Here is a 24672-nt window from a genome sequence, read left to right on the forward strand (position 1 = left end):
CATGTTTTTCCCCTTTAAAAAAACATTTAGCAAGAGAGGCGACTCCATATTTTTGGCAGGGGATTTAGTGTCAGTCAATCTGAGACAAAATACCCGAATTAAGGAAAAAGGCTCAATATCAATCAAAAAAGCAAAGTCACATGATAATAAGCCAGACCACATGTAGGCATCTGAAAGAAACTTTATTGATATGCAGTACAGGTTAACTTTAACAGGATAACTTGGTTACACATTCAAGTGCAGGGTATATACTGAAGCTAAAAAAGACATGATGTAAATGATAACACCTAGCTCTAAATGGTAACATTTCTGCAGAGTTGAAAGCATAGAAGAAGAAGAAAAAGGTCAAACCCTAACTGAGTTTGCTGCAGTGCCAATCTCCTCACCAGCAGTTTATAGAGGTTTCAGCTGAACATTACGTTAACACTTCAGTGTGCAAAGATATTTGTCTTAATCAGGAATTGAAATCACAAAAATAAAAAATGAACTGAACTGGAATTAAACTGAATTGAATATCAACTGAAACAGTTTGTCCTGTCGGGTCCATTGAGAGTACATGTTGTGAAGTGTTGCTACAGAAAGAAACTGACATGAACAAACAGAAGAAATGCTCAGAGCCAGAACAATTGAAGGTAACATGGCAAGGAACATGGAAAAAATTTAAGAAATAAGCAGAAGTACAGACATATGTCCACTTAGCACTTTTCTGTCAGTAACAAGCAGCTAGGCCACTGCAAGCAATTCCTACTAATGTTTTATTATAGCTCTCTGATTAGTAGTTTTTGTGTTTCTATAAAAACCTCAAGATAACACGTATTCACTTAAACTGCAGCTATATGATAAACAAGCACCACCTTCTTTCTGTAACATAACTGTCAGTTTCATATGATCTGCACGGTTTCTGGTTCCAGGAGCACCGAACACTCTGCCCTGTGGAGTCTCCATTTCACTCTGGTGCAACGGAACAGGCTGTAGGCCACTTTCACATTTTTCCAAAAAGAGTAGTCTGGCTGATCTGCTCCCACAAACAGGTTTTTGTTCCATTGTTGAGATCAGCCTGCAGCTGAAAACAGGCAGAAACTGGAACAGGTTTCTCTTCCACCTTCCTGTGGTCCTGGAGTTTACTGTAGAAATGACTAGTTACCTGGAAACATGCTGATGACTGTGTTTTATTTAAAAAGGCATCAGAAGTGCAGAAGTGTTCAGATTGGTTACTAAAGACACAGAACCCACCATAAATCTCTATCCTTGACTCTTTACACAGGTCACATGTGTCACTGCTGTGTGGGAAAGCCTTGTGGTGGTCATGCTTGCAGAGCTGTATCATTACAGTTTTCTCTAAATGAACAGCTGCTAAACACACAGTTAAATCAGTTTTCAGGTTGACTGCATAAATGCTGATAACAGCTAACTGCCATTTTATCTCACAGCCAAAAATTGTTTGACAAAATCTTGCCTCATCTATGTTCTTTGACAACAGATTCAGTTTGAACTTCTTCGCAGTCCGGAGGAGACTCCAAGCATTCAGCAGTCTCATTAGTTTGACAAGATACTGGGGGGTGGTCTAGTCTGATAGTCATACATTACTGTTACAGGCTATCATTCACAATATGTTACAAAGCGTTATAAAGCCTCACACGATAAACATGTTGAAGAGGAAATGAGTGTCGGACAGTTTTCTATCACTGTGTCAAAGGCTTGAAATGAAATATAAGATATAGTCAGACATATTCTTACTGAGGTCTGTAACCACCCAACTGAGGCATGTAGCTGGACCCTGGTCTCGTAGACTCTCCATCAGCAGCAGACAGGCTGTCCCACTCTGTGGTCTGCTCAGCGTCCTCTTTGAGCGGACAGAAGTCATGCTGCTCCACCCCTTGCAGACTGACATCATCAGACTCAATGGTATTCTGGTTCTCTGCACTATGAGTAAATAAGGATTGTCTGAGAGAATGCTGGTCCTGTCTGCATCCCTCCTGCACCAACATGTCTGGGTGCTCTTCTGAGTCCAGTAGCGGCTGCGTGGACTCAGACCGGGAAAAAATTGAATGCTGCGACTGGGAGCTGGGGGTCTGCCCCTTGTAACCGCTGGAAGCCACAACAGAGGAATACTGCACAGTGCTGGCTGTGGAATCAGCAAGGTCGGGGCCCTCGTCACTGTCAGACACACTCTGGCGAGGTGAGGACATGCACGAGGAGCCACCAATGCCGCTGCTGTGCTCCTCAGACAGGTATTTGTCCTTCTTCAGAGACAGACTGGTCTTGTCCTCTTCAAAGCCAAGCTTTACTTCACAGACTCCGACATCAAGCACACAGACGCCAGACACAGAGTTCTCCTTTGGAGTTTCTGCCTGCAGAGAAAGAAGAGATCACCTTAACATCTCAGACTAAAGGAATTCCACTCTTCAAGGGTTGAGGGTCCAGAGTTTTTAGGCCTATATAGAATATTTTTGAATCATAAAAGCAAATGTTTGCTATGAATAGAATAACGTTTCCTACTGGTGGAAGGATGGATGGATGGAAGGATGGATGGAAGGATGGGTGGATGGATGGATGGATGGAAGGATGGATGGATGGATGGAAGGAAGGATGGAAGGATGGGTGGATGGATGGAAGGATGGATGGATAAATGGACGGAACTTTTAGAAATGAGAAAGGAAATGGAATGTGAACATGAATATTTTCCCCACACTTATCTAGAGTTGTAAAATATTTAATTCGAGTTCCATACTTTTCCAGATGGTCACCAACAGGACTGTTCAGTTCATTCCAAGTGTAAACATGTATGAACTGCAGTGACATAATGAACTCAACCAGTATGAATGACATAGTGAGAATGAACGCGTTCATTCATGTAAATCAAAACCTCACAGCCTTACTGTAGAAACACATTCTGAAACATGTTTCATTTAACCACACGGTAAATGTTCTGATAGTGTTTTTTGGGAATGCTATTGATAAGACCTACAGGATCACTCAGTCTTAGCTGCTTCAAGCTGAATGTTTCCATGTAGTATTTAGCATTAGTTACTTGAATGCAAGGCACAGGGTAACCCTGGACATTCTGCCTTTACATACGGAGCAGAGCCAGTATTACAGAAAATCATTTCTGGATGAGTTTACCTTTAAAGGATAATCAGGAGACCAGTTTCCAATGGTGCTCTCTCCAGGGTTAGGAATCTGAGGCCAGAGGTTCTCCTTTATTCTGTAAGGGATAAAAACATCTGACATTATACAGCTATCAGCGAGGAAACCAACACCAGACCATGTTTTTATATTTACATCATGCCTCTGAAATGAGGAATAAAACCAGGCACTCTTTTGGTTTGCCTTATAAACTGCTGAGTGGCTGTATACAATCATATGGTGCATTTTGCCTCTGAGACCTGACATTTTCCCCTGGAACTTAACAGCTGGTGGACCTAACCAGAGAGCCCTCCTCCAAACATGCAACTAGCCATCACTGAGCCACTTCAGAGGAACCTTACAGCATGAATGTTCTAAATAAACTGTGTTGAAATGCTGAGCACACTATAAGCAGCTACAACATCTGGAGAAAGGAACAAGACCCACAGAAAAGTTCTTGGAAATGCTGAAGTGGAACTTACAAATCTTTCTTGTAGATGCACAGCAGGATAGTCATGAGAACGAAGAACAAAAAGCCGAGGCTCACTCCCACTACAATGCCCTCAACCATTCCTGGTGCTGAGAGGAAAACAGGACCACAGATTACCACCATCATCACCACATTCTCTACATCATTTATTTTCATACACTTTAAACTAATGGACAAAGTTTATTAAAGCTGACACCTTTACTTTTATCAGATTGATTCTTTTTGCTCCCGACCTTCCTGACATCAATTTAGCCATTATTCTTCTGACCAATATGCAAACCTAGATTAACGTTTCTGTTGCCACAAAACAGGATTCTGGGTTCAAATCCCAGCTGGAACCTTCATGTGTAGAGTTTTATTTTTGAGCGTGTTTTAGTACTCTGGTTTCCTCCAACAGTCCAATCCTGCAAATCTGGTTTGCTGGAAAGAGAAATAGACTTGTTTTTTTTTTCTGGCCACTCCTTCCTTACAGCTTTTTCATGGACAGCTTAAAAGTGGACATGTGCACAGGCACACTCATCTCTTTCCTGGAACATTACAGTTTAGAGTTACCTTTAACCTCTTTCTGCCTTTACTCACAGTCTGCTCATTTCCAGTAGGTTGGCTGTTATTTTATGAGGACTTTAAATGAATAATCAGGGTTTTCATATCATCTTTCTTTAACCCACACTAATCTGGATTTTTCTGGAAAATTGTGCCCGAACTGGAGTATAAGAGTGAACAAAAATGGCATCAAAGCCTCTAAAAGCAGCACTTCAGAACACAGCCATCACATTAGCTTGCCAGAGTTTGTTAATAGAAGATCTCTGATGAAACAGGTGCATACAGAGTGACTCACCATATTTCAGAGTGCTGAATGAGTGATGGGAGCTGTTTGCTGAGCCTGCGATGGTTGAAGCTCTGATCCACACATCATACTTGGTGTTGCCTGACAGTTTAGTCAGAGTGTAGGAGGTGATGTTAGCTGGGACATGAATGGGTTCTGAGGAGCACAACAAAAACTAGTAATTTAGGCTGACAGCTGAGGACACTATGAAACCACTCCTGCGTTCCTCTACATGAAGAACCTGTCATGATATCTGCAGCAGGTACATACCAAGAAGTTGATCTTCTTTTCTGTAGAATATTGTGTAGTTTGTGATGAAGCCCCGTCTCTTGTCCAGTGGAATCTGACCCCACACCAGCTCTGCCTTATCATATGCTGGGTTGCTCTTGCTAATAGAAGGGCCCTGTAAAGGAGCTGGAACCAAACCAAAGACATTATCCGAGCTGATCGTACCAGTTTGGTTCCAATTTGAGTAAATACAGAACAACTACAACCAAAATACGTTCGGTAACTTCTCTGGCTGTTTTGTAGTGAACAATTTGAAACCAGAACTAATCTCATATTAACCTATGCATGTAACAGAACCACAGCAGTGTTGCATACATATTTGCAGCTTTGTGATGGGTGGGCTGGCCCCAATTTAAACCACTCAGTTGTGACAAAGACAAACACATTTTCCCATCTACTCAATGAAATCCATTTTAAAAGCAGCTAAGAATAACAGTTCTGTACAGTTATCCTGTAAGTTCAGTCATTCAACGTGTTAAATGGCACCTGGGTGGTAATGCAGACAGGCCTCTTCAGAGGGACCCCAGCGTACAATCAGCATACAAGTGAATGACATGAGGGGCAACAGCTTGTTTATTGTTCAAGGCAGTAGACTAATAGACAAGGTTTGTTAGTTCTGCTGTTTTTATGAGAAAGAAAAGTCCAACAATCAAAGAACATCACAACAAACTATTGAATAATAAATCCAGAACCAATTACCTTTTAAACCAAGTCATTTTTTCCATTCCTAAATTGAAAGGCTAGAAATCACATGAACTAACTCTGTCCTTTTGACACAGTGTTTATATTTTGGAGAAAAGTAGTGTGCCCTCTGCTGTCAGGAGGGCATTATGACAGTGAGAAAAATCTAAAACCTAAGACAATATTAAAAATGTATTCTTGATTGTTGAGACATAAAGTGTCTTGTAAAACTATTCACACTCTGAAAATATTCACTTTACAACCACATAGTTCAATGGATTTTATAGGGATAATGAGGGATAGACAAACACAGTAGTTCATAATGGTGAAGGGGAAGGAAATAATGCATGGATTTCAAATTTAGACAAATAAATACATAATTATTCAACATGTGACAGGCAAATATATTGATCCCTCTCAAGGGGAAATTAAGATAATCATACAGACGCAACATGTAGTGATTTGAAGAGTATGATAACGAGGACATCTTTTCAGAGGAAGTCATTTTAGCAGAGGAAGACAGTTACCGTAAGTTTCCAGTCTTCATTTTCTAAAAGGAACAAACTTGACATAAATAAATGTTTTAGGTAGATAAGGATCAGTTCTCCTGAGATATCGCACAAAGATGTTCTGTCAAACTAAGGCACAGCAGAATAACTTAGTGAGGAGAAAGGAGCAGAGGAGGGCGCTAAAGCACCAGCATCCTTTTCAATTTCTCATTTTCACAGGACAAAGATTGGTTACCACGGTGACAGATCCAGGTAAGAAGTGAACCAATTTTATGATAATGAAAATCCTGGTCAGCTATGACAAGAAGATGGACGGAGATAAATACAGGCCAATATTGAAGGAAACTTGCTAGAAGATGCAACCAAGAAGACAATGGGGTGAAGGTTCACCTTCCAGGAGGAAATCACCTGTAAACATACAGCCAGAGCTGTATAATGGTTTAGACCACTGCATATGTATGCATTAGAATGTCCAATTCAAAGTCCAGAACTAAATCCAATTGAGAATTTGTGGGAAGACTTGAAAACTGATATTCATCCAAACTGAGATTGAGCTGTTTCACAAAGAAGAATGAGCATAAATTCCAGTCTCCAGATGTCTACAGCCAGGAGAGTCACACCCTAAAAGGCTCAAAGTCATAACTACAGTAAAAGGTGGTTGCACAAAGTACCGACTCAGGAGGGCTGAATAAAAATGCATGCAACATTTCCCAATTTTTATGAGTAAAAAAACTGATAACCATGAATTGTTGTTTTTACCTCACAATTACACACTTTGCTGTTGATTTAATACGGTGTTTTACAAGACATTGTCATAATTTAAGACATCACCTGTGGACCAACATATTACACACTTCAGTATATTAGAAATTTCACCCAACCTCTACACAAACCAACCAGCAGGTATCTAAGTGCACTTAGTGATGGAAGAGTGACCCACAACAAGTGGCCGAATCAATAGAAACCAAAGAAGACAGCGCTCCAAGAAATAAAAATGGTGCAAATTCTGAAGAATTAGGCGTGGAATTAGGTGTGAAAACGCACTGCTAAAGAAGAAACTTATTTCTATTCATCACAGTGCATGCTCTAAAAATAGAAGTGTTACTACAGCAGATAAAAGCGGAGCTGAAACATTACACATCAGGCTAGAAACAAAAAATGATTCCATTAAAGAAATGATTATTATTTTTTCTAGACTTTTGCAGTGGAGCAGATTTGCTTTCTCACATTTACTCATTCTTCAAACCCACATCTACCCTTCAGCTGCCACAGATAGCTGCCAATAACAAGTGTAGAGTGCTAGAATTTGTTTCCTAAAGTAAGAAAAGGTCAGCAAATAAAGCAAGATATCAGAGAAATCAATAAATAAACCATTTATTCAGTCCATCTTACCTCCTTGCTCCAGATAGGCTTCTAAACATGCTGGCTTCCAGATCCTTCCAAACTGTATAGGATACACTGACACGTTGTAGCAAACAAAGCGGTCAAGCACCCCTGGATTTGACATTGAAAAACAAACCAAACTGTTTTATCAAATAAAGGTGAACATCAGGGCTGAAGATCAGAAGGATGACATGAAATTATTGGGGCATTCTCCCTAACACTGTCCTTGGTCACTAAGCTGTGGGCATAAAGGACTACTGTAAATTCATTTCCCTTTGGGATTAATAAAGTATTTTTGAATTAATTTAAATGCTCAACAGCTGAAATATTGCGGTAGTTCCTTATAATTGTGATACTGCACACACTGAAACTGCAAGGATGACTGTGGTTTGACATATTTTGCAGCCCTAGTTTCCAGTCAGGATTCAGAGTCCTCACAAAACCCTTTGGATGTCACCAATAAAAAGACCACATGTATGTAGAGGGGGGTAAAGACTGCACAGAGGAGTGTGGGGAGCAGTCTTCCCACCCCCTCAGACCTCTACACATCACGATGCAGGAGGAGGACCCTCCGCATCATGAAGGACTCCATCCATCCTGCACACAGACTGTTTCAGCCCCTCCCCTCAGGCAGGCGGCTGAGGAGCATTCAGAGCGAGGCCACCAGGTTCAGAAACTGAAGCTGTCAGACTGCTGAACTCGAGCCACACTCTGTAGACTCTCTCACTACACACCTCACCCACCAAAGATGCACCAAAGACTACCGCATGCTTTACATGTGAATTTAGTACTTTGCAAAGTTAAGTTCAGCTTCACTATTTAACTGTATATTTCTTCTTTTGCTCTTCTCTGCATACATTTTTACTGATTGCTATTTATTGTTAGACTAAGCTTTGTATGTTATATGTAGTTTTCATTTTTACTTAAGTATTAGGCTTCTTAACCGGGACCTGAATCTGAATTTCATATCTTAACATGTAAATGTGAGCTGGTATGACAATAAAAATCCTTGAATAAAATCTTTGGATCTGTATTACCACATAAAGTCAAGAGACCCACAAAGGTCAGATGTGTGCAGATTAAGTACAGGAAACTAAAGCACTGTGAAAGGAAGCATGTTGGCCTGTAGCAGCCAGTCTGTTGTAGATGAAATCTACAAGTGAGTAACAGGTGATGCTCTGGAGGAGATTTTAATGCGGCTCAGATACAAAAGCAGCTTTATGAATTTATGCTTAATGTTTGTGATTTTAAAGTGTGACAAGCATGTTGAGAGAATTTCACAAACAGACCTTTTCAAATGCTTCAATTTGCAGGGCACAGAATACCATTACTGTTTAATATTGACCATATTTATGGTTGAGAGTTATCAGCATTTATGACTAACTATTCAGAAAAAACTGAATCAAAAGCAACTGGGCTCCTTGGACTTATTGTAGACTCTTCCAGGGGTCTTCTTCAGTTCTGAGTTCTTGAAAGGGAGCAGCCAGGTTTTAAGGCTCCTGGTTTTAATTCAAATGTAAACCTGTGATGCTCATTCCTCGGCATGTTGTGGGCATTCTCTGACCTCTTAGGCTTGCTACCCTTGTCACATAAATGAAGGTGTGAATTGCCCTGGTAGTTCTTTGGAAGGAGTTTCAGTGCCGAGTTGTATGTGAAGCAACAGTGAATCCAGTCCTAAGGGATTGTTTCTCATGTCTGATGTATATGGCTTCCTTTGCTCCTCCAATTTGTCTTATCTGTCCAGAATGTGAACGTCGCCGTCCTCACATGGGCGTCCTTGTCCTTGAGATGCAGGTGGACTGCTGAATCCTGACCTGAACAGTTGGCTCTCCTGTGCCATATGCTTGTATAGTTGTTGCTTGGTTTCTCCAATGTAGAGATCTGTGCACTACCTGAACTCCATTAACCATGCCATCCTGCTTGGGTTTGGGTGTTCTGTCCTTGGGATGGACCAGTCTTTGTCTGAGGGTGTACACTGAAGAAGACCTCTGGGAAAGGTTGAAACATCTTCAAGAATTATGAGATGTCCAGCTGCTTTTGATTCAGTTTTTTTGACTACCTTGACCTGGATGACTGAGAACTCTTAAAGGAGAACAGCTAACCTTTAATCACAGTTGCTCTGGTGCTTCTGTTTTCTCTCTGCCAGTCTCTTTTTCCATGGCTGACCCACTCGATCACATATTCAGTTACAGCTGTGTTGTTGGGCTGTTTCCATTCCACAAACATCTGACCCTCCTGGGACCACACCTTCATGTCTTTTACTGTTAGTTGCTCTGGAAGAGAAACACACACCCTGTTAGCCCCATGTAGATTTAGCCCAACTAAAGGTCTGATCAAACCCAACATCATAGTCAGCATTTTTAACAATAAATGATATTAAAGATCCAGTCACCTCTATAGGATCTGTACAGGACCACAGACCCACTTTATCATAAGCATTCAAAACTGCAGTGTTATTTATACTTGTGCCGGTGAGCCATAACTATACATAAGGACCTTTCAGATAAATCAAAAAAGGCCTATAGGCCAACTTAAATCTACACAACATTTCATCAAACGTTTTCTCACCATCACATTCCTGTTTCTTTGGTGTACGTCATTTTCAGTTTTTGGGTGCACCTCTGGTACCGATCCTATGCAATGTTTTTTTATTTTTATATATATTTTTATTTATTTACTTATCAGGTGTCATGCACTATTAGAAGTGCCCAGCCTGCACAGGCTTACAAGACACACATAAAAAAGAAAAAAATATTAGGCAGACATCTAAATAAAACATATCAAACAAAATATATCCTCTTATGTTGAAGCAAGGCACTCAACAAAAACTGAGCCAAATAAAATGGCTCATACTTAAATATTTGAGTTTATCCTCATCTGACTGTGTAAATAACTGTACTGCAACATTTAACAATATACAAAATGGTTGCCTTCTCAAATCATAATAAAAAAGGACGGTAAAATACAAAATGCAATTCATTTTCAATATCATTTAACTAGCATTAACATGTCTGCTCCTCTTCTGGAACACAGTGAAACCATCCTGTCTCCAAAGCCAGAGGCAAAATCCCAAACCTCACCTGAACACACACTGATTCCTGAAGTCTACTTAGATTTAATGTAACATAAGACTCAGGACCAAAATGATCTTTTATCAGAATATAGGTTCTCAGCTTTGGCTTATATAAAATTGAATTTGACCATTTTTGTTTAAACATTTCAAAATAGAATTCTTTGACCTCTTCAACATTACATTTCAGCTTATTTCTGTAGATAAAGTAGAAATGTGCATTAGTAAAAAACAAACGAGACCCCTGGTCTTGACTCGAACTCTGATGTGCTGGACTCTGGATTTTTTCCTAAAGACTAGTCAAGATCACAGTCGCAACATATTTTTACTGCAACTTAATGTGGAACTCCTGGCTTCACTCAAATGCAACCAATAATTGTTTTTTAAACATGAATGCTGCCTCCTGTGCCCCTACATCCCAAGAAAGACAAGAGCGATGAGAAAACAAGGAGAAGCATTTTCCACTCATCCACCTGTTGCCTCCACTCAACTATCATTTAGCTGGGTATATGAGATTCACAGACATGTCTGCATTGTCTGTTTAAATTGTCACCAGCTTGTCAGATGTATTGGACCAGAGCCATGTAGTTGACGGCATGCTTACATACAAGTTTGGGTTCATCCATGAGTTGTTTTGGAGCACCTGATGGAATTTGGTGCACCAGAGCAACCAGTTAGTCTGGAGTCCTGCAATAGGTTAGCCTGCTAATGACCCATCACAGACACATTTTTATTTGCAGCACTAACAACACTATGATGTTTACAGCAATGGTCCTGAAAATGGTCTGTTACTGGTTTGGTGTAGGTCTCCCTACCCTACCATCTGGTCTTGGACTTGACTGCAACACTTCCAGCTTTAGTATGTTGTATCACAGATTAAACAATGATCTGCTTTTTGTGTTTCCAACCAGCGGGTCACCAGTCAGGACTGATTACGCAGAAAAATGAACCAATCAGCAACTGATCTCTCTAATGCATATATATATGATATATTTATGCACAAACAAGCTTAAATACATGTTAAAAAGATAAGCACTGTTACCTTTTTTGTTACCATTGTGTTGTTGGCATAGAATTAATGTGAAACCACAGCAGAGCTGAAATATTTTCAACCTGAGCAGACATTTTATATACAATGAGGAAAATAAGTATTTGAACACCCTGCGAGTTCTCCCACTTAGAAATCATGGAGTGGGCTGACATTTTCATCTTAGGTGCAGGTCCACTGTGAGAGACATAATAAAAACAAATCTGGAAATCACAATGTATAATTTTTTTATAATTTATTTGTGCGTTACTGCCGCAAATAAATATTTCAACACCTGTGAAAATTAATGTTAATATTTGATACAGTAGCCTTTCTTTGCAATTACAGAGGTCATTTCGGGTCATTATCATGCTGGAAGACCCAGCCACGACCCATCTTCAATGCTCTAACTGAGGGAAGGAGGTTGTTCCCCAAAATCTGGCAATACACGGCCATCCTCTCCGTAATACAGTGCAATCGTCCTGTCCCATGTGCAGAAAAACACCCCCAAAGCATGATGCTTCCCCCCCCATGCTTCACAGTAGGGATGGTGTTTTTGGGATGGTACTCATCATCCTTCGTCCTCCAAACACAACGAGTGGAATTAAGACCAAAAAGTTCTATTTTGGTCTCATCTGACCACAGAACTTTCTTCCATGACTCCTCTGGACAAACTTAAGACGGGCCTGGACATGTGCTGATTTAAGCAGGGGAACCTTCCTACTATGACGTCTTAGTGTATTACCCACAGTAACCTTGGAAACAGTGGTGCCAGCTCTCTTCAGATCATTGACCAGCTCCTCCCGTGTAGTTCTGGGCTGATTCCTCACCTTTCTCAGGATCACTGATACGCCACGAGGTGAGATCTTGCATGGAGTCCCAGTCCGAGGGAGATTGACAGTCATGTTTAGCTTCTTCCATTTTCTAATGATTACTCCAACAGTTGATCTTTTTTCTCCAAGCTGCTTGGCAATTGCTCTGTAGACTTTTCCAGCCTTGTGGAGATCTACAATTTTGTCTCTGGTATCTTTGGACAGCTCTTTGATCTTAGCCATGTTAGTAGTTAAGAGTTTTACTGATTGTGTGGAGTGGACAGGTGTCTTTATGCAGCTAACGACCTCAAACAGTTGCTTTAATTTAGAATAATAAGTGGAGTGGAGGTGGACTTTTTAGAGGCGGACTAACAGGTCTTTGAGGGCCAGAATTTTTGCGGATTGGCAGGTGTTCAAATACTTAATTTTCCTGACTATATACATGTTCTTGTGGACGAGCCTTAAGGTATTAAGTATTCATAATAGCAGCAGCACAGCTGCACATTGTTTCCTGTGGTGCTCTTTTTACCCCATTACAAGTCCACATACTAATAAAGACACTTCTTGTGTTTGCTTCTATGTCTTGTGCTTTAACTATTCTTATAAGTATCCTGGTTTATTCTGGTCAGGCTGATTCTCCAGGTGAGGACAAGTTAATCTAATATTCATCTTTCATTGATTATCTTGGCTAAAACGTATACATACAGTAGCTGTTATTTTTCGTTGCACACCTCAGTGACAGGAGACACCTACCAGATGGTTTTGCAGGGATGCCCAAACAAGCTTCTGGAGATGTCCCCACAGAGTTGTTGGCAATGACACACACTCTTACAAATGGTTTGTCAGCCAGGGAAATCCTTTTAAGCAAAGTGACCCTCCTCTGATTGGAGCTGCGGTCTGCTCTGGACTCGTTAACTGGGATAATCTCCCGCTCCAAACTTCCATTTTTGTGGTACTGAATTGTTATGCCAAATGCTGTTATCCTTCCATTGGAAAATTCAGGATCCTGAAAAGTCAAAGTCACACACACACATAATCAGTTTCAGGAATGGATGGAATAAGAGAATTCCTACCTTCTGAGTGGGAGAATCTTTTCTGCATAGATTGAGTTGTTGATTACAGCCAGCATGGCCGATTCATTCAATTCAGGAAAGTGATTCATTTGTCTCTACCATTGTTGTGCTGCCAACAAGCTTGGCTTCATTTTTAAAGTGCCATTTCATGTGGACTTTTTAAGATCATCTCACTGGAGACTAAAATCTGATAAGTGTTTCAGACACCTGTTAGAATATATACCATTTTCAGATTCAGATTTTTGGGCTAAATAGTTTTGTTTACAACATAATGTGATATTACCTTACAAATGAGCTGCACTTCTTCACTCTTCCCCCTCCCAGAGATCTGCCACAAATCTGGCTTACTTGTAGGTCCTGAGCCAGTAGAAGAAAAATAGAAGGGAAACAGAAATCCATGACTCACATGTTACACAGTGAGGGGGAAATGTGCAGGTTTATAGGATCATTAAGGCCGACAACTTTTCTGCTGCTTTACTCAAAAGGTACCATATATGGTAAAACATACAGGCATGGGCAGAAATTTTCATTGTAGCCAAATCTAGTAACTTTAATGAATTGGAAAAATACACCAGCAGGAGCAAAAATGCTGTTTTTTCTCTTTGATGGTTGGGCTAGGTCATGTAACAACCTCAAAGGTGATCTTTGGCAGCAGCGTTTACATGTAAACAAAGAGTTACTGTCGTATAACGTGTTAAAACAGTAAAGCTAGTTTGGATAGAAAAGGATCTGAACACCACGTGACTGTTTGCTGCCTTTGGTTTAGTGCCTGAGGAACTACAAACCTGTCAGAAAAGTGATGCTAGGTGGTGATCTGGACCATATAATACCAACAAGCCAGCGGGGGCCGTGTGGTGCTGTGGCCAATGATCTGCACAGAAATCCTGGGCACCATCATGCATGTGGATGTTACCTTTACATGTACTACCAACAAATTCATTGTTTTTGACAAAGTACAGCCCTCCATGAGTTTTCTGATGAGAGCAGCCTCTTTCAGCAGCATACAGAATGCTGCCACATTGTAAATACTTATAGCACTCGGCTACCATCAGATGTAAGACCTTTAACTTCCCTTTTTCTCCTCAGGTCAATTCAGAAAGTGATTTTTAATTCCAGTTTGCAGAGAGGCACACGGCTGAATAAAAGTAGCTGCTAGAGTATTTGTTTTCATTATTTCAGACCCTTATCAGTAGAAGTACTTTGTTCCTTGTTTTTTGCCATTATTTTAGTGTAGTTGATAATGTATACTTTGATCCAACTGGTAGCTCATTATGATGCCTTGTTCTTATACGTCATAGTGCTGAAAATGTGTCTAGCCCAACACATGTACGCTCCACTGCTCCAGCTCAAAATACTGTAAAGGAAGTTTAACCTGATGTAAATCAGTGAATGTGTGTTTGTTACACTCTGGCTTTTCTCAAGGACTTGGATGTGTGACACAAAAAACTGAATTTTGGAATTAAAATTGAAAGTAGTCAAACAGAATTGTCAATACAATACTTTTAAAAGCAAATGAATTCAGTTTCAGTTTAGGGAAATTCATTTTCAAACCAATGCATTTCATTCCCTATTACTCAAATACAGATTCGGTGTGAGCAATCCAAATCCAGTTTCTGATGGCACAAGCTCCTGCCCATAGAAAGGACCCTTCAGTCTGAGATGATGGTGGATATGTTGCTAACAAAACGTCAGGCACAGACAAGGCTCTGCTTGATGTTATTGGCACAAATCTAACTCCATATCTGTATAATTAGTCTAGAGGTGAAACCATAACACTCACGATCCTCTGGTGTTGTTTCAGTAACATTGGTACTCCAGTTGCTCCAGTGGCAAAGGTTGCTCCTAAAACATTTGCAGCGCACCTGAATAACATAATCTTTAACTGGTTGAAGATTCTGCAGTCTGAAGGAAGTTTTGTCGTCGTATGTACTTGCATGAGGTACCTGTAAAACAAATACCGCAGCCATGAGAGTGTAAAACCAGAAAATCCTCAGTATCCATGATATCAATGAAATGTCTGCTGCTATCTTACAGGAGAGAAGAACTGGTTTATCTATTTTCAAAATATTCACTTAAAGAATCAGCAAGCTGGTGGAAAAATAGCTCAAATTTGATACATGAAAGATTAACTGTGTTTGAATAGAAATAAGCTGAATCTTTGGAAGGACAGCTCCTTCCTTTTATACCAGATGATCAGAGTAACCAGTGTTTCAACTAGAATGAGTGTGGATCACTTACACGTAAATAGCTCCAGGTATGGGATCCATGTGGGCAGAACCGGATTTGATAAGTCAGTTTTATTATTGTTTTATGAATAGGATGAGCCCAGCTTACAAGAAGTGAAGTGGGAAAACCCTGCTCAGCAATGACTTTCACACTGGATGGAGGATATGCTTTCACTGAAACAGATCAAACAGTCAGGAACTGAGGCTGTAGAAGTACACAAGAGTCTGTTTAGGACAGAACAAAAAAACCTGAACAGGATGTCCAGACATTTACTTACCCAAGTCATTGGCATCCTGTCTCAAATGCTCAGACTCTATTGTTCCCAGTAAATTATGTGCTAGCACCCAAACATCCAGTTCCATATGACTGGGGAAGGTGCCCAGAGACACACGGGCCCTGTTGTGAGTTGTTGTTACATTGTAGGTGTTCCCACTGGAGACAAAAGAGTTTTATTGAATATAGAAGATGAAATAAGTTGCACTGCATGACAATTTTAGTCCTTGAACTCTCTCACTGTACGATTAAACAAAGATATGTGATCTAAAAACGTTTCACATAAGGTGCATGAACCACAATCATACCAGAAAATTTGAAGCTTGAATGTGTGTGTCTGCTCTCACACCACTGCAGGACACTGTTCAGTTCAGGCCACCAACTTCTGCAGAATGCGGCTTATCACCTCTAAGTCCTAGCAGTCATTACATGAGCCTAACAGCCCAAACAACTGTGAGAAAGCTGTATAGCACTGAGATTAATCTTCTGTTTACATCAAGTAGAACTGTCTGTGAAGTGAATGTGCAGTTTGCACAGTGACGTCCCAAAGCTTTGTGTTTTAACCAACTCTGAGGCCTCTCGGTCTAATTGTTAAGATAGTCCGACCTTGACACACAATGATCAGCACATTTCATTTCAATACAGGAGACGCTGTGGAAGAGTCCAGCTGGAATCAGAATCACTCTATCCAGTTAACAGACTGGTTTCTATAATGTGAAGGAAATCGTTGTCACCGTGTTAGCACCAACCTTGGCACAAGAAGGACAGCATAGATGGACAGCTGCTTCAGTGCAAGGAAAACATGTAAGACCAACAGATTCTGCAGAAGTATAAAGATGGACGGTACAGGACTGTTGCAAGGTTATTTTTGTCTGATCGGTCCTTTTGATAAGGAAATCTGGAAATGTATTTGTCTGGAAAGGAAGCGGTAAGAGCTACAACTGAACCATCCTGATCCAACCAATGTGTCGAGTGACTTTTCATCCACAGAAGTGGACGTCTTCCCCAGTGCACCGTCATGAATAAAGACTGGGATCAAAACGTCCTCCAAAAGCAACTTCTTCCAAAACAATCTAGAAAAACCTAAGCAATGACTTTCCAGCATGGTAGAGCACTGTGTCACAAGGCAAAAAATGATAAATGTATTCAGGAAAATCCTCATACTTTAACCCAACGGAGAACATGGGGTCAGTTCTCAAAAAGCAGGTGGAGAAACAAACGCCAACAGACTGATCAAATCCAAGCACTTAGAAGACAAGAATAAAACGTACGAAATCCTGTGAAACTAATTATGTTTCAACTGCTCTTCAGCATGGAACAGAAACACGTAGAAAAAGAAATGTAAAAATGTTCAAGTCACAAAGTAGAACCATTGAGTGACTCAATGCCCAAACATTTCACCATGAGAGTCTGAATGGTTTGGGGTTCAGTTCGTCTCTGTGGGAAGACGCCGGTGAAAACATGCAGAATGTGTTCAGAGTAAGTAAAAACTGACTGGCATTAATAACCTAAACACAGATACTAACAGATCATTTACTTTTACATAACTAAAAATAAAATGAAAAATAGTGACATGCAGTAACAGTGGAGTACTCACAGAAGTACTTCCACCATCAGTTTGTAAGTTGTTTGGACAGCTTCGGTTTGAGGACCAAGTACTTCCCACCTACAGCTTAAAAACGGGGAGATGGTGTCATTCTCCTGCTCTGCTACACAGGACAGGTTCTCTGGTCTCACTGGACGATCTGTTGTTTGGACACGTAAAGAGAGATCTTAGTAAAAACACTCGACCAATTGTTTACAGGAATCTCACATTAAATAAAGCATTCACCTCATTAATAATCAGAACTGTTGCTTAGTTACAGAAAAACTAAACTAGACCACAGGGCTGCACATTATTAAGAAAACATTTAATATGCTCTAAAATTTGTAAAGGTTGTGATAATGACATGACTTACGGTAAATAAACAAGTAATAAAAAGGTTTTATTCCCTATGTGCTTCAGGTTACAAAGCAAACATAGACTCCAGATAATCAGCAGTCTGTCCAGGTAATGGGAGAAAATAGCTTACAGTGATAAAGATAAATATTCCACATATTAAGCAGCCCTACTAGAAATACAGCAAATCATAGGAGCCTCACAGCTACACACAAATTAGCTGATAATCAAACATTAGCATCAAAAATGATGGCAGAAACCACAAATCATTACATGTAGGATTAAAAGCATGAGACATGTTTCATATTGAGCTGGCTGAACTTACAGCCTTTGGTGAGCCAGATCCCGTGAGTAAATATGCTTTTATTCAGTACCACATAGGGGGAACGTTTCTTGCAGAGGCAAAATAACCACTCCGATTCTTCCCTGGTGATCGGGACGGTCACAGCAAGGGCTGATGCATTGATCTTTGTGTAGTATTGTTCGGGTATAACAGATGAAATTGATAGGTTCCAGTAGAGATCGTCTGCAGTGACCTCATCTGTGTTAATGGTCATGCACGTAGCTGTGAAATTAGTACCTATCTCGACCACTGGACTCTGTGGAGCAATCACCAGATGGTTGCCATAGCCTGTAGAAAGAGAAAGACCTATTCAGTCAGAAACACAGCAAGCTGCCTCTCCATTCTCAGCTTTTGTCAAGTTCTGCCTCTTAATGTAACATTCATTGAGGCTGATGTTAGCTTAGCCAAAGTTTAAGTGAAATATTTCAAGCTTGCATTTCTGTTCATTTTGCTGATTCTAGTTTACAGCTAATGAAAACCCATTTAAACATTACATCAGATCAATAATACACAATGTGGGCCTACCACCTGAATGTCTTTGAAACTCACTAGAGTAATACTCTTTCTACTTTGAAGAATCTGTGGATCCAAAGTTGCCTACAATCTGACGTTAGTGCACGGTGTTCTATACCATTTTCCACTGCCCCCACCAATAAGACCACCAACCCCCTCAAGAAAATCAAGTTATGGTGGAGGAACACACCCATGTTGATGTACAGCTGCGCTGCGAAGACCCACAAGAGGAACAGAGAGGGGAGAACATGGAAAAACGTCCTCAAACAGTCAAGTTAATGTTTTCTAGTTAATTTATTTTCTAAATAAAGCCGGAGAGCACAGACCAGAAGGAAACCAAGAGAAACTAATTCTGGTGGATTAAGCCCTTGTATGGAAGCTCTGATGGACCAAAACTCTCATTTATCTGGTGCTGTAGGTGCATGCATCTGGTGCAAATTTGAAATAAAGCCAAACTTTATTTGAATAACATATTGTATAGTCTTTATGGATGGAGGCGGGATTCCAGACTAAAATCCAGCTCCCACTCTCTCTGTCAATGACGTGTTAAACACATGTTGATAAGGAGGAAGTGAACACATGAAATCCAGCTGAATATCAGACTGGAAAGTGTCTCAATGTTCAGACTTTAGCCTTTATTCATTTGCTGTGGTTCCTTATTTAGGTTTTTATTAAACATCTGATTAACTACTGAAACATAATGAATGTGTTTTACTTTAGAATATTGCAGTTAATGAGCTTCTTATCTCTTTTCATTGTCTGTAAAGCAGATGTTATTACACTTTGGTTCATATAGAAGTACTTTTAAAGTAAGTCCACCAAACACAACTTTGAATTCATTAATGAATTTTGCACATAACAGAACAGTTATTCCAGATTAAGAAGTGTAATAATCACCCAGCACTAATAGATGTAGATGAAGACAGATCAATAAAGCTAGAAAGATGAAAATGAACAAATAGATGTGGACAGAAAGGAGTGTTTATTCTATAACTGGTCAATTCTGCTGTGTTTATACTGACTTTTATGTTATACTGATTGATTGTAGTAACTGATGTAAACTATGACCTGTAAATCATTCTTAAAAATATGATTTTATTAAAATAATGTTTTAATAACAATCTGATTTTGCATTGTTAATTGGTTGTTTGAACACATACCAATTGTTCTTAATTACTTTTAAGATGAATTTGATCCTATTTCCATATTCCTCAAAATAAAACATTGGTTCTGAAACATAAATATCCACACTTAACTGTACAATCATTGCATCATTTTTATTGGTCCCCTTTTCCCTTTTATTTGTATAAAGTTCATTAGGTATTCTTAGTCCTTCGTTTTGTTTGGTAGTTTTAGTTGAATTCTTCTAGCCTAGTTAAAGAGTTTCTTAAATTAAATACTTTTAACTTGGAGTTGAATTGTTTCATTAATACATTCTTACATTTTGGAGAGATGTAATGGAGAATTTATTCCATATGTGTGCAGAGCTTGCGGTTTAAGAATGCCAGAGCTCGAATCACTCTTTCATCTATTGTCCTAATACCACCACCATATTGGGCTGGTATTCATAGGACAATACTTAACAGAGCAAACGTTATTTAATTAAATAACCAAATTTGTGGATTCTGTGCCTCTCCACTCTTGCTCTAGACCTTGATTTCTAAAAGAAATGCAAGATTTGCTTTCACCACAACTCAGGTAAGATGATTACGATGTCTCTGGTTTATGAGTGGCCTAACATGAGGAATGCAACAGTTGCAAGCTGTGTCATGGATAAGGACATGGGACACAAATGGCCAGCTTCCTTAACAGTGACCTTTTGTTGCTCACACTTCGTGTGGAAGGTGTCGATGGCCGTCTGCTGGACCACTAACAAGTCAGCAGTCTGCTCTATGGTTGTGTATAACATGGTCATAACAAACACTATGATGTAATATTCTATTTTTATAGAAACATTTTGATTTGATTTTCACTAGCTGTAGCTTATAATCAGCTAAATAGAAAGAAATAAAAGATTGAATTACACTGTGTGGAATGAATCTAATCTGAGATACATCTAGCAGCACAACATTCTGCCATAGTAACCTTGAGAAATAATACTAAGGTTTCACAGCATTACACAAAAATGAATACAAAACAATCAAATTGCTTTCATTTAAATACAGAATTGTAACACTTCTTACTACCTCTGCTAAAATAACAATACCATAGATAACATTGTGTATTGCTTTTTTGATTTTAATACAAGGACTTAAGCACAAACATAGAATAGAGTAAATATGCTTATTGGGCAGAACATTTTTATGAGAAACACAAGTCTGACGAGCTGATAATAGCTGGTTATTTAGCTGGACTACCAGCTCAGGCTGCCAGCTTGTATTAATATATTAAAACATTAAATTAAAACATGAATATAAAATACATTAATAATAGTTGCTGACACGCCAGTGGTTTACACATTATGATGTTTTTTTTAAACCAGATGTATTTGGAATTAGACAAATTTGTCTTTGATGTATTAGAAGAAAAAGTGCAGCAGACTACTTTCAGCCAGCTGGCCCACAGTGCACAGCTACAGGTGGAGAAGGAGGGGAGCTCCATACAGCTGGAGAAAACGTCCCTCATTCTGCCATATGTTCAGGAATCTCATATACACTGGAAACTGTATTGAAACTAACTGTTTAAACCTCGGTATTCTTTGATAACCAGCCAGGCTGTGCAGTTGGTTTGATGTTGGTTTTATTTCAGTTTAAAAATAAAAGACAAAAAGATTTACGAAAACATTACTATGATTAAATTTATAATGACGAGAATATTCATATTATATATATATATATAAGAACAATAAAAGTAATGCCTTTCTAAACTCGATGTATTGGTATTAGAGCTGCACAATATATCAAATTGCATTTTTTATCTCGACATGAATGTGTACATTATTATAATTGCAAAGAACTGCTTGGATATTTGGTAAGATATTATATTTCAAGTAACATGGATGCAAATTCTGCATGCCAGTGCTGTTTGAGGCCTGTATTTAATCAATGACCACACAAATTATACTATTTTTAGTCTTTGAAGCTCAAAGAGTATTGGGGGAAAAAAAATTCAAGAGTCAGGAAAATGTGGGTTAATCATAATGTAGTACATAATAGTGATGCAATAACATGGTTTCTCTCTATCTATTTATAAAAAATGCTGTCCACATCATTTGTAAGCCCACTTCTGCTATTTCCCCAAACACTTGCCTTAAACTGAGTCTAAAATGAGTAGAAACTGAAAACGAAGTAATTTACAATCAGCCATTACTGCACTCATGTACGTATGTATGTAGTGTAACCCTCTTACACGAACAGTGATAAAAGTACACTCGGTAAAAGTATTCCTAACCAGTGAGTTACTGCAGACTCTGTGATCTTTGTAACTACAGGACCAAAAAAGAACTCAGTCCCCTGAAACAGTGGCCTATTAAAACCCCGCACTATTAGGAATCAGTCAGTTACACTATAAAACTGATGAGAAATATTTATGGTTTTATAAACATTAGATAGCAAATACTCCCTAGAATGTCAACATTTTTGTCCCTCGTCTTAGTGTTGGTTCCCTTGGCTTTAATGACAGTTCTCCCTGAAATTCAAAGGAACCATTAAGAAGGAATGAAGGACAAACACAATTCCTTCAAGCTAGCAAGCAAAGCAGTCAGGAAAGGCCTCATTTCATGTATGCAACTGGAAGTTTGACCTCAGATCTAAGATGATCCAGCATATCTATAATTCTGCAGTAAGAATTCGCACTGTTAGATAGATCTGTATCCTCTTCCTGAAAGATAATATTCCCTGGAAAAGCGGGAGGAACAAAACTGACCGTGTTCAGCAAGGAGCACAGAGGTGAGGAGAGCCAATCCAAACAACTGCAGCACCACCGAAGACATCGTGTCGATCAAGTTCACGAGACTGACATGAGAGACAGACAACAACCACATCGATCACATCACAGTTTATGTTTGTATGTAGCATGACGGCCCTAGTTTCAGGAGTTTACATCCCGTTCAGTCACCAAAGCGTCTGTCTTGGTGGCTGAAATAACTTATCCAAACGAGCTAACACTATCTAAAGTGTATTGTTCAACAGGAATGCAGACAAAACGTTCATGGCCCTTTTTATAGCAACGTATAAGAGCTACTTGGCACATGCTTAGCATAGCAAGCTAACTCTGTCACGCCAGTTAACTAGATTGTTTCTACGTTTAGGCAGAAAGAAAAACAACTTACCCCGCTGCTAAACAATTAGCATGTTTAAGCGCTTCAAAATTTTACACTTTCCGAAATAAGTTGCCTAATTGTGGGGAGCCAGTAAGTCACATCCCTTCCAGAGGTTCTTGTTTAGAACCGCCCACTTCCCGTAAGGAAAAGGCTGTGTCGTAATAATGTTGCTCAGCTGCGGGTTCTACCACGATCTAACGCCATAATGACAGACCTGAGATATTAAACCAGAGGAGCTGCTGCGCTTCTTCTAGCTTACAGATCTAGAGAAAGACCCAGCGGGCACATACTTCTACCTGATTGGTCAAAATAAGTGTCTGTCAAATACGTACAACAAATGGAAGGCTAGTGTTTTCTTTACGCATTTTGTCTCTTTAGCTCAGCACCATTTACACAAAGCAAGCGGCGTGCCGGGTTCTGTGGTGGACATAGACATATCAGCGATGTTGTCTACCAGTTTATGTGTTGTTGTTGTTTTATAAAAATGTTTTCAAAACGTGTTGGTATAATAAACTTGCTCATCTGACAGGTCGTCACTCATTTAAGGTGCTGAATATTGCACAGTTTAAGAGGCGATGTCATTCGCTGCAAAGGAGTTCTAGCCTGGTCGTACGCCGGCTGACTGGTATGGAAGAGATCCACTGTGGCTTTCCGGGATGTCTCCGCCTTTCAGTTACAGGAAGAAACTCATGCAAATATTAGCCGCTGATTTAACATTCGTGCGAGACAACTTGGCGAGTAGATAATGAGAAGCTACAAAAGTGGAAAGTCAGGTTAAAAAAAGAGAGAATCCAATAGTGTAGCACTCTACAAATCTGGCCTCCACAAGAGAATGGGGGAAAGAAAACTAATATTGAAAGAAAGTCCTAAAAATTTCAGAGGCTCTCATAACTTGAAGGAAGACTTGTTTAAGCCATGTAAGGAACACAGCAAACGTGTGGAAGAAGGATCTCTCATTAGCTGAGATCAAAACTGAACTTTAAGGCCTACTTCCAAACCTTACATGTGACAGTAATCTAGCACTGAATGAAGTTGGGAATAACCTTTATTAAAATTACTCATAGCTGTTTTTCCCATTTATACCATAGTGATATAAAGTATAAGTTCTAATGTTCTCTTTTGTTAGAATAGGATAAGAATGCTCATCGACACATATTACAAGGATAAATGGCCCAAGGGTTGTCATGAATGACCTGATGATGGGTCACTGGGTTTAATAGTGGAGCAGCTGATATAACTGGTTTGATTAGAAAGCTACAGCACACTTAGATTAAGGATGGACACCTGCTACTACATAATCTAACAGATAGACACCACAATGGTGACACATAGTCTACTGATAATCACTGAGGGAGGGAACATCCATTGCATTGGAGAACCAGATATAAAACTACATGTGACCTTCCATCGAGGCTCTTCGTCATCCTTACTCAGACAGCGACGGTCCAAGACGGGAGCCTCAGCGCTGATCTCTGTAATCATTCCTCTGCCTAATTTAGATTAAAGGAGCTAAAAGTTAGAAACTGAGAGTCATTCATTTAAGATTCAGTGTTAGATAGAGTGTGTGATCGCTTCTGGGGACCAAGGACCGGAGGAGCTCTGAGACGTCTGACCGCCAACAGGGTGCGGTAGCTCGGACTATACCACCTAGAATACACCATCCTCAGTGAAACAAGGTGGCAGCATCATGCTGTAGGGACGCTTCTCAGCAAAGACAAGGATACTGGTCAGAGATGGATGATGGCATAGATTACTGGAATACAGTGAGAAAACATGTCAGAGGGTTGGGATAGAGGTTCCTCTTCCACAGTGGCGGATCTAGAAAATTTTAC

The 24672-nt window shown here is 39.7% G+C and overlaps 1 protein-coding gene across 2 annotated transcripts; it reads right to left on the reverse strand.

The window, feature by feature from the left end:
* Positions 1-163: 163 nt before the first annotated feature.
* Positions 164-23060, reverse strand: il6st (interleukin 6 cytokine family signal transduce). 2 transcript variants are annotated; one of them, XM_047372806.1, is made up of 16 exons: positions 22850-23060; positions 22444-22532; positions 18049-18354; positions 17382-17529; positions 15789-15943; positions 15524-15684; positions 15066-15228; positions 13569-13642; positions 12966-13218; positions 9406-9576; positions 7313-7414; positions 4713-4856; positions 4455-4598; positions 3609-3705; positions 3124-3205; positions 164-2351 (listed from the first exon to the last, which is right to left on the reverse strand). In XM_047372806.1, the coding sequence occupies exons 2-16, from the start codon at positions 22508-22510 to the stop codon at positions 1734-1736; spliced, it is 2685 nt and encodes an 894-aa protein (XP_047228762.1). In that variant the 5' UTR covers positions 22511-22532; positions 22850-23060; the 3' UTR covers positions 164-1733. The 2 variants fall into 2 exon arrangements, with proteins under 2 accessions (XP_047228762.1, XP_047228763.1); XM_047372807.1 differs by having other exon boundaries at positions 18304-18354; positions 22850-23058.
* Between the last annotated feature and the right edge of the window lie 1612 nt (positions 23061-24672).

This window comes from Girardinichthys multiradiatus, chromosome 8, assembly GCF_021462225.1.
Source record: "Girardinichthys multiradiatus isolate DD_20200921_A chromosome 8, DD_fGirMul_XY1, whole genome shotgun sequence".
Taxonomy (NCBI): domain Eukaryota; kingdom Metazoa; phylum Chordata; class Actinopteri; order Cyprinodontiformes; family Goodeidae; genus Girardinichthys; species Girardinichthys multiradiatus.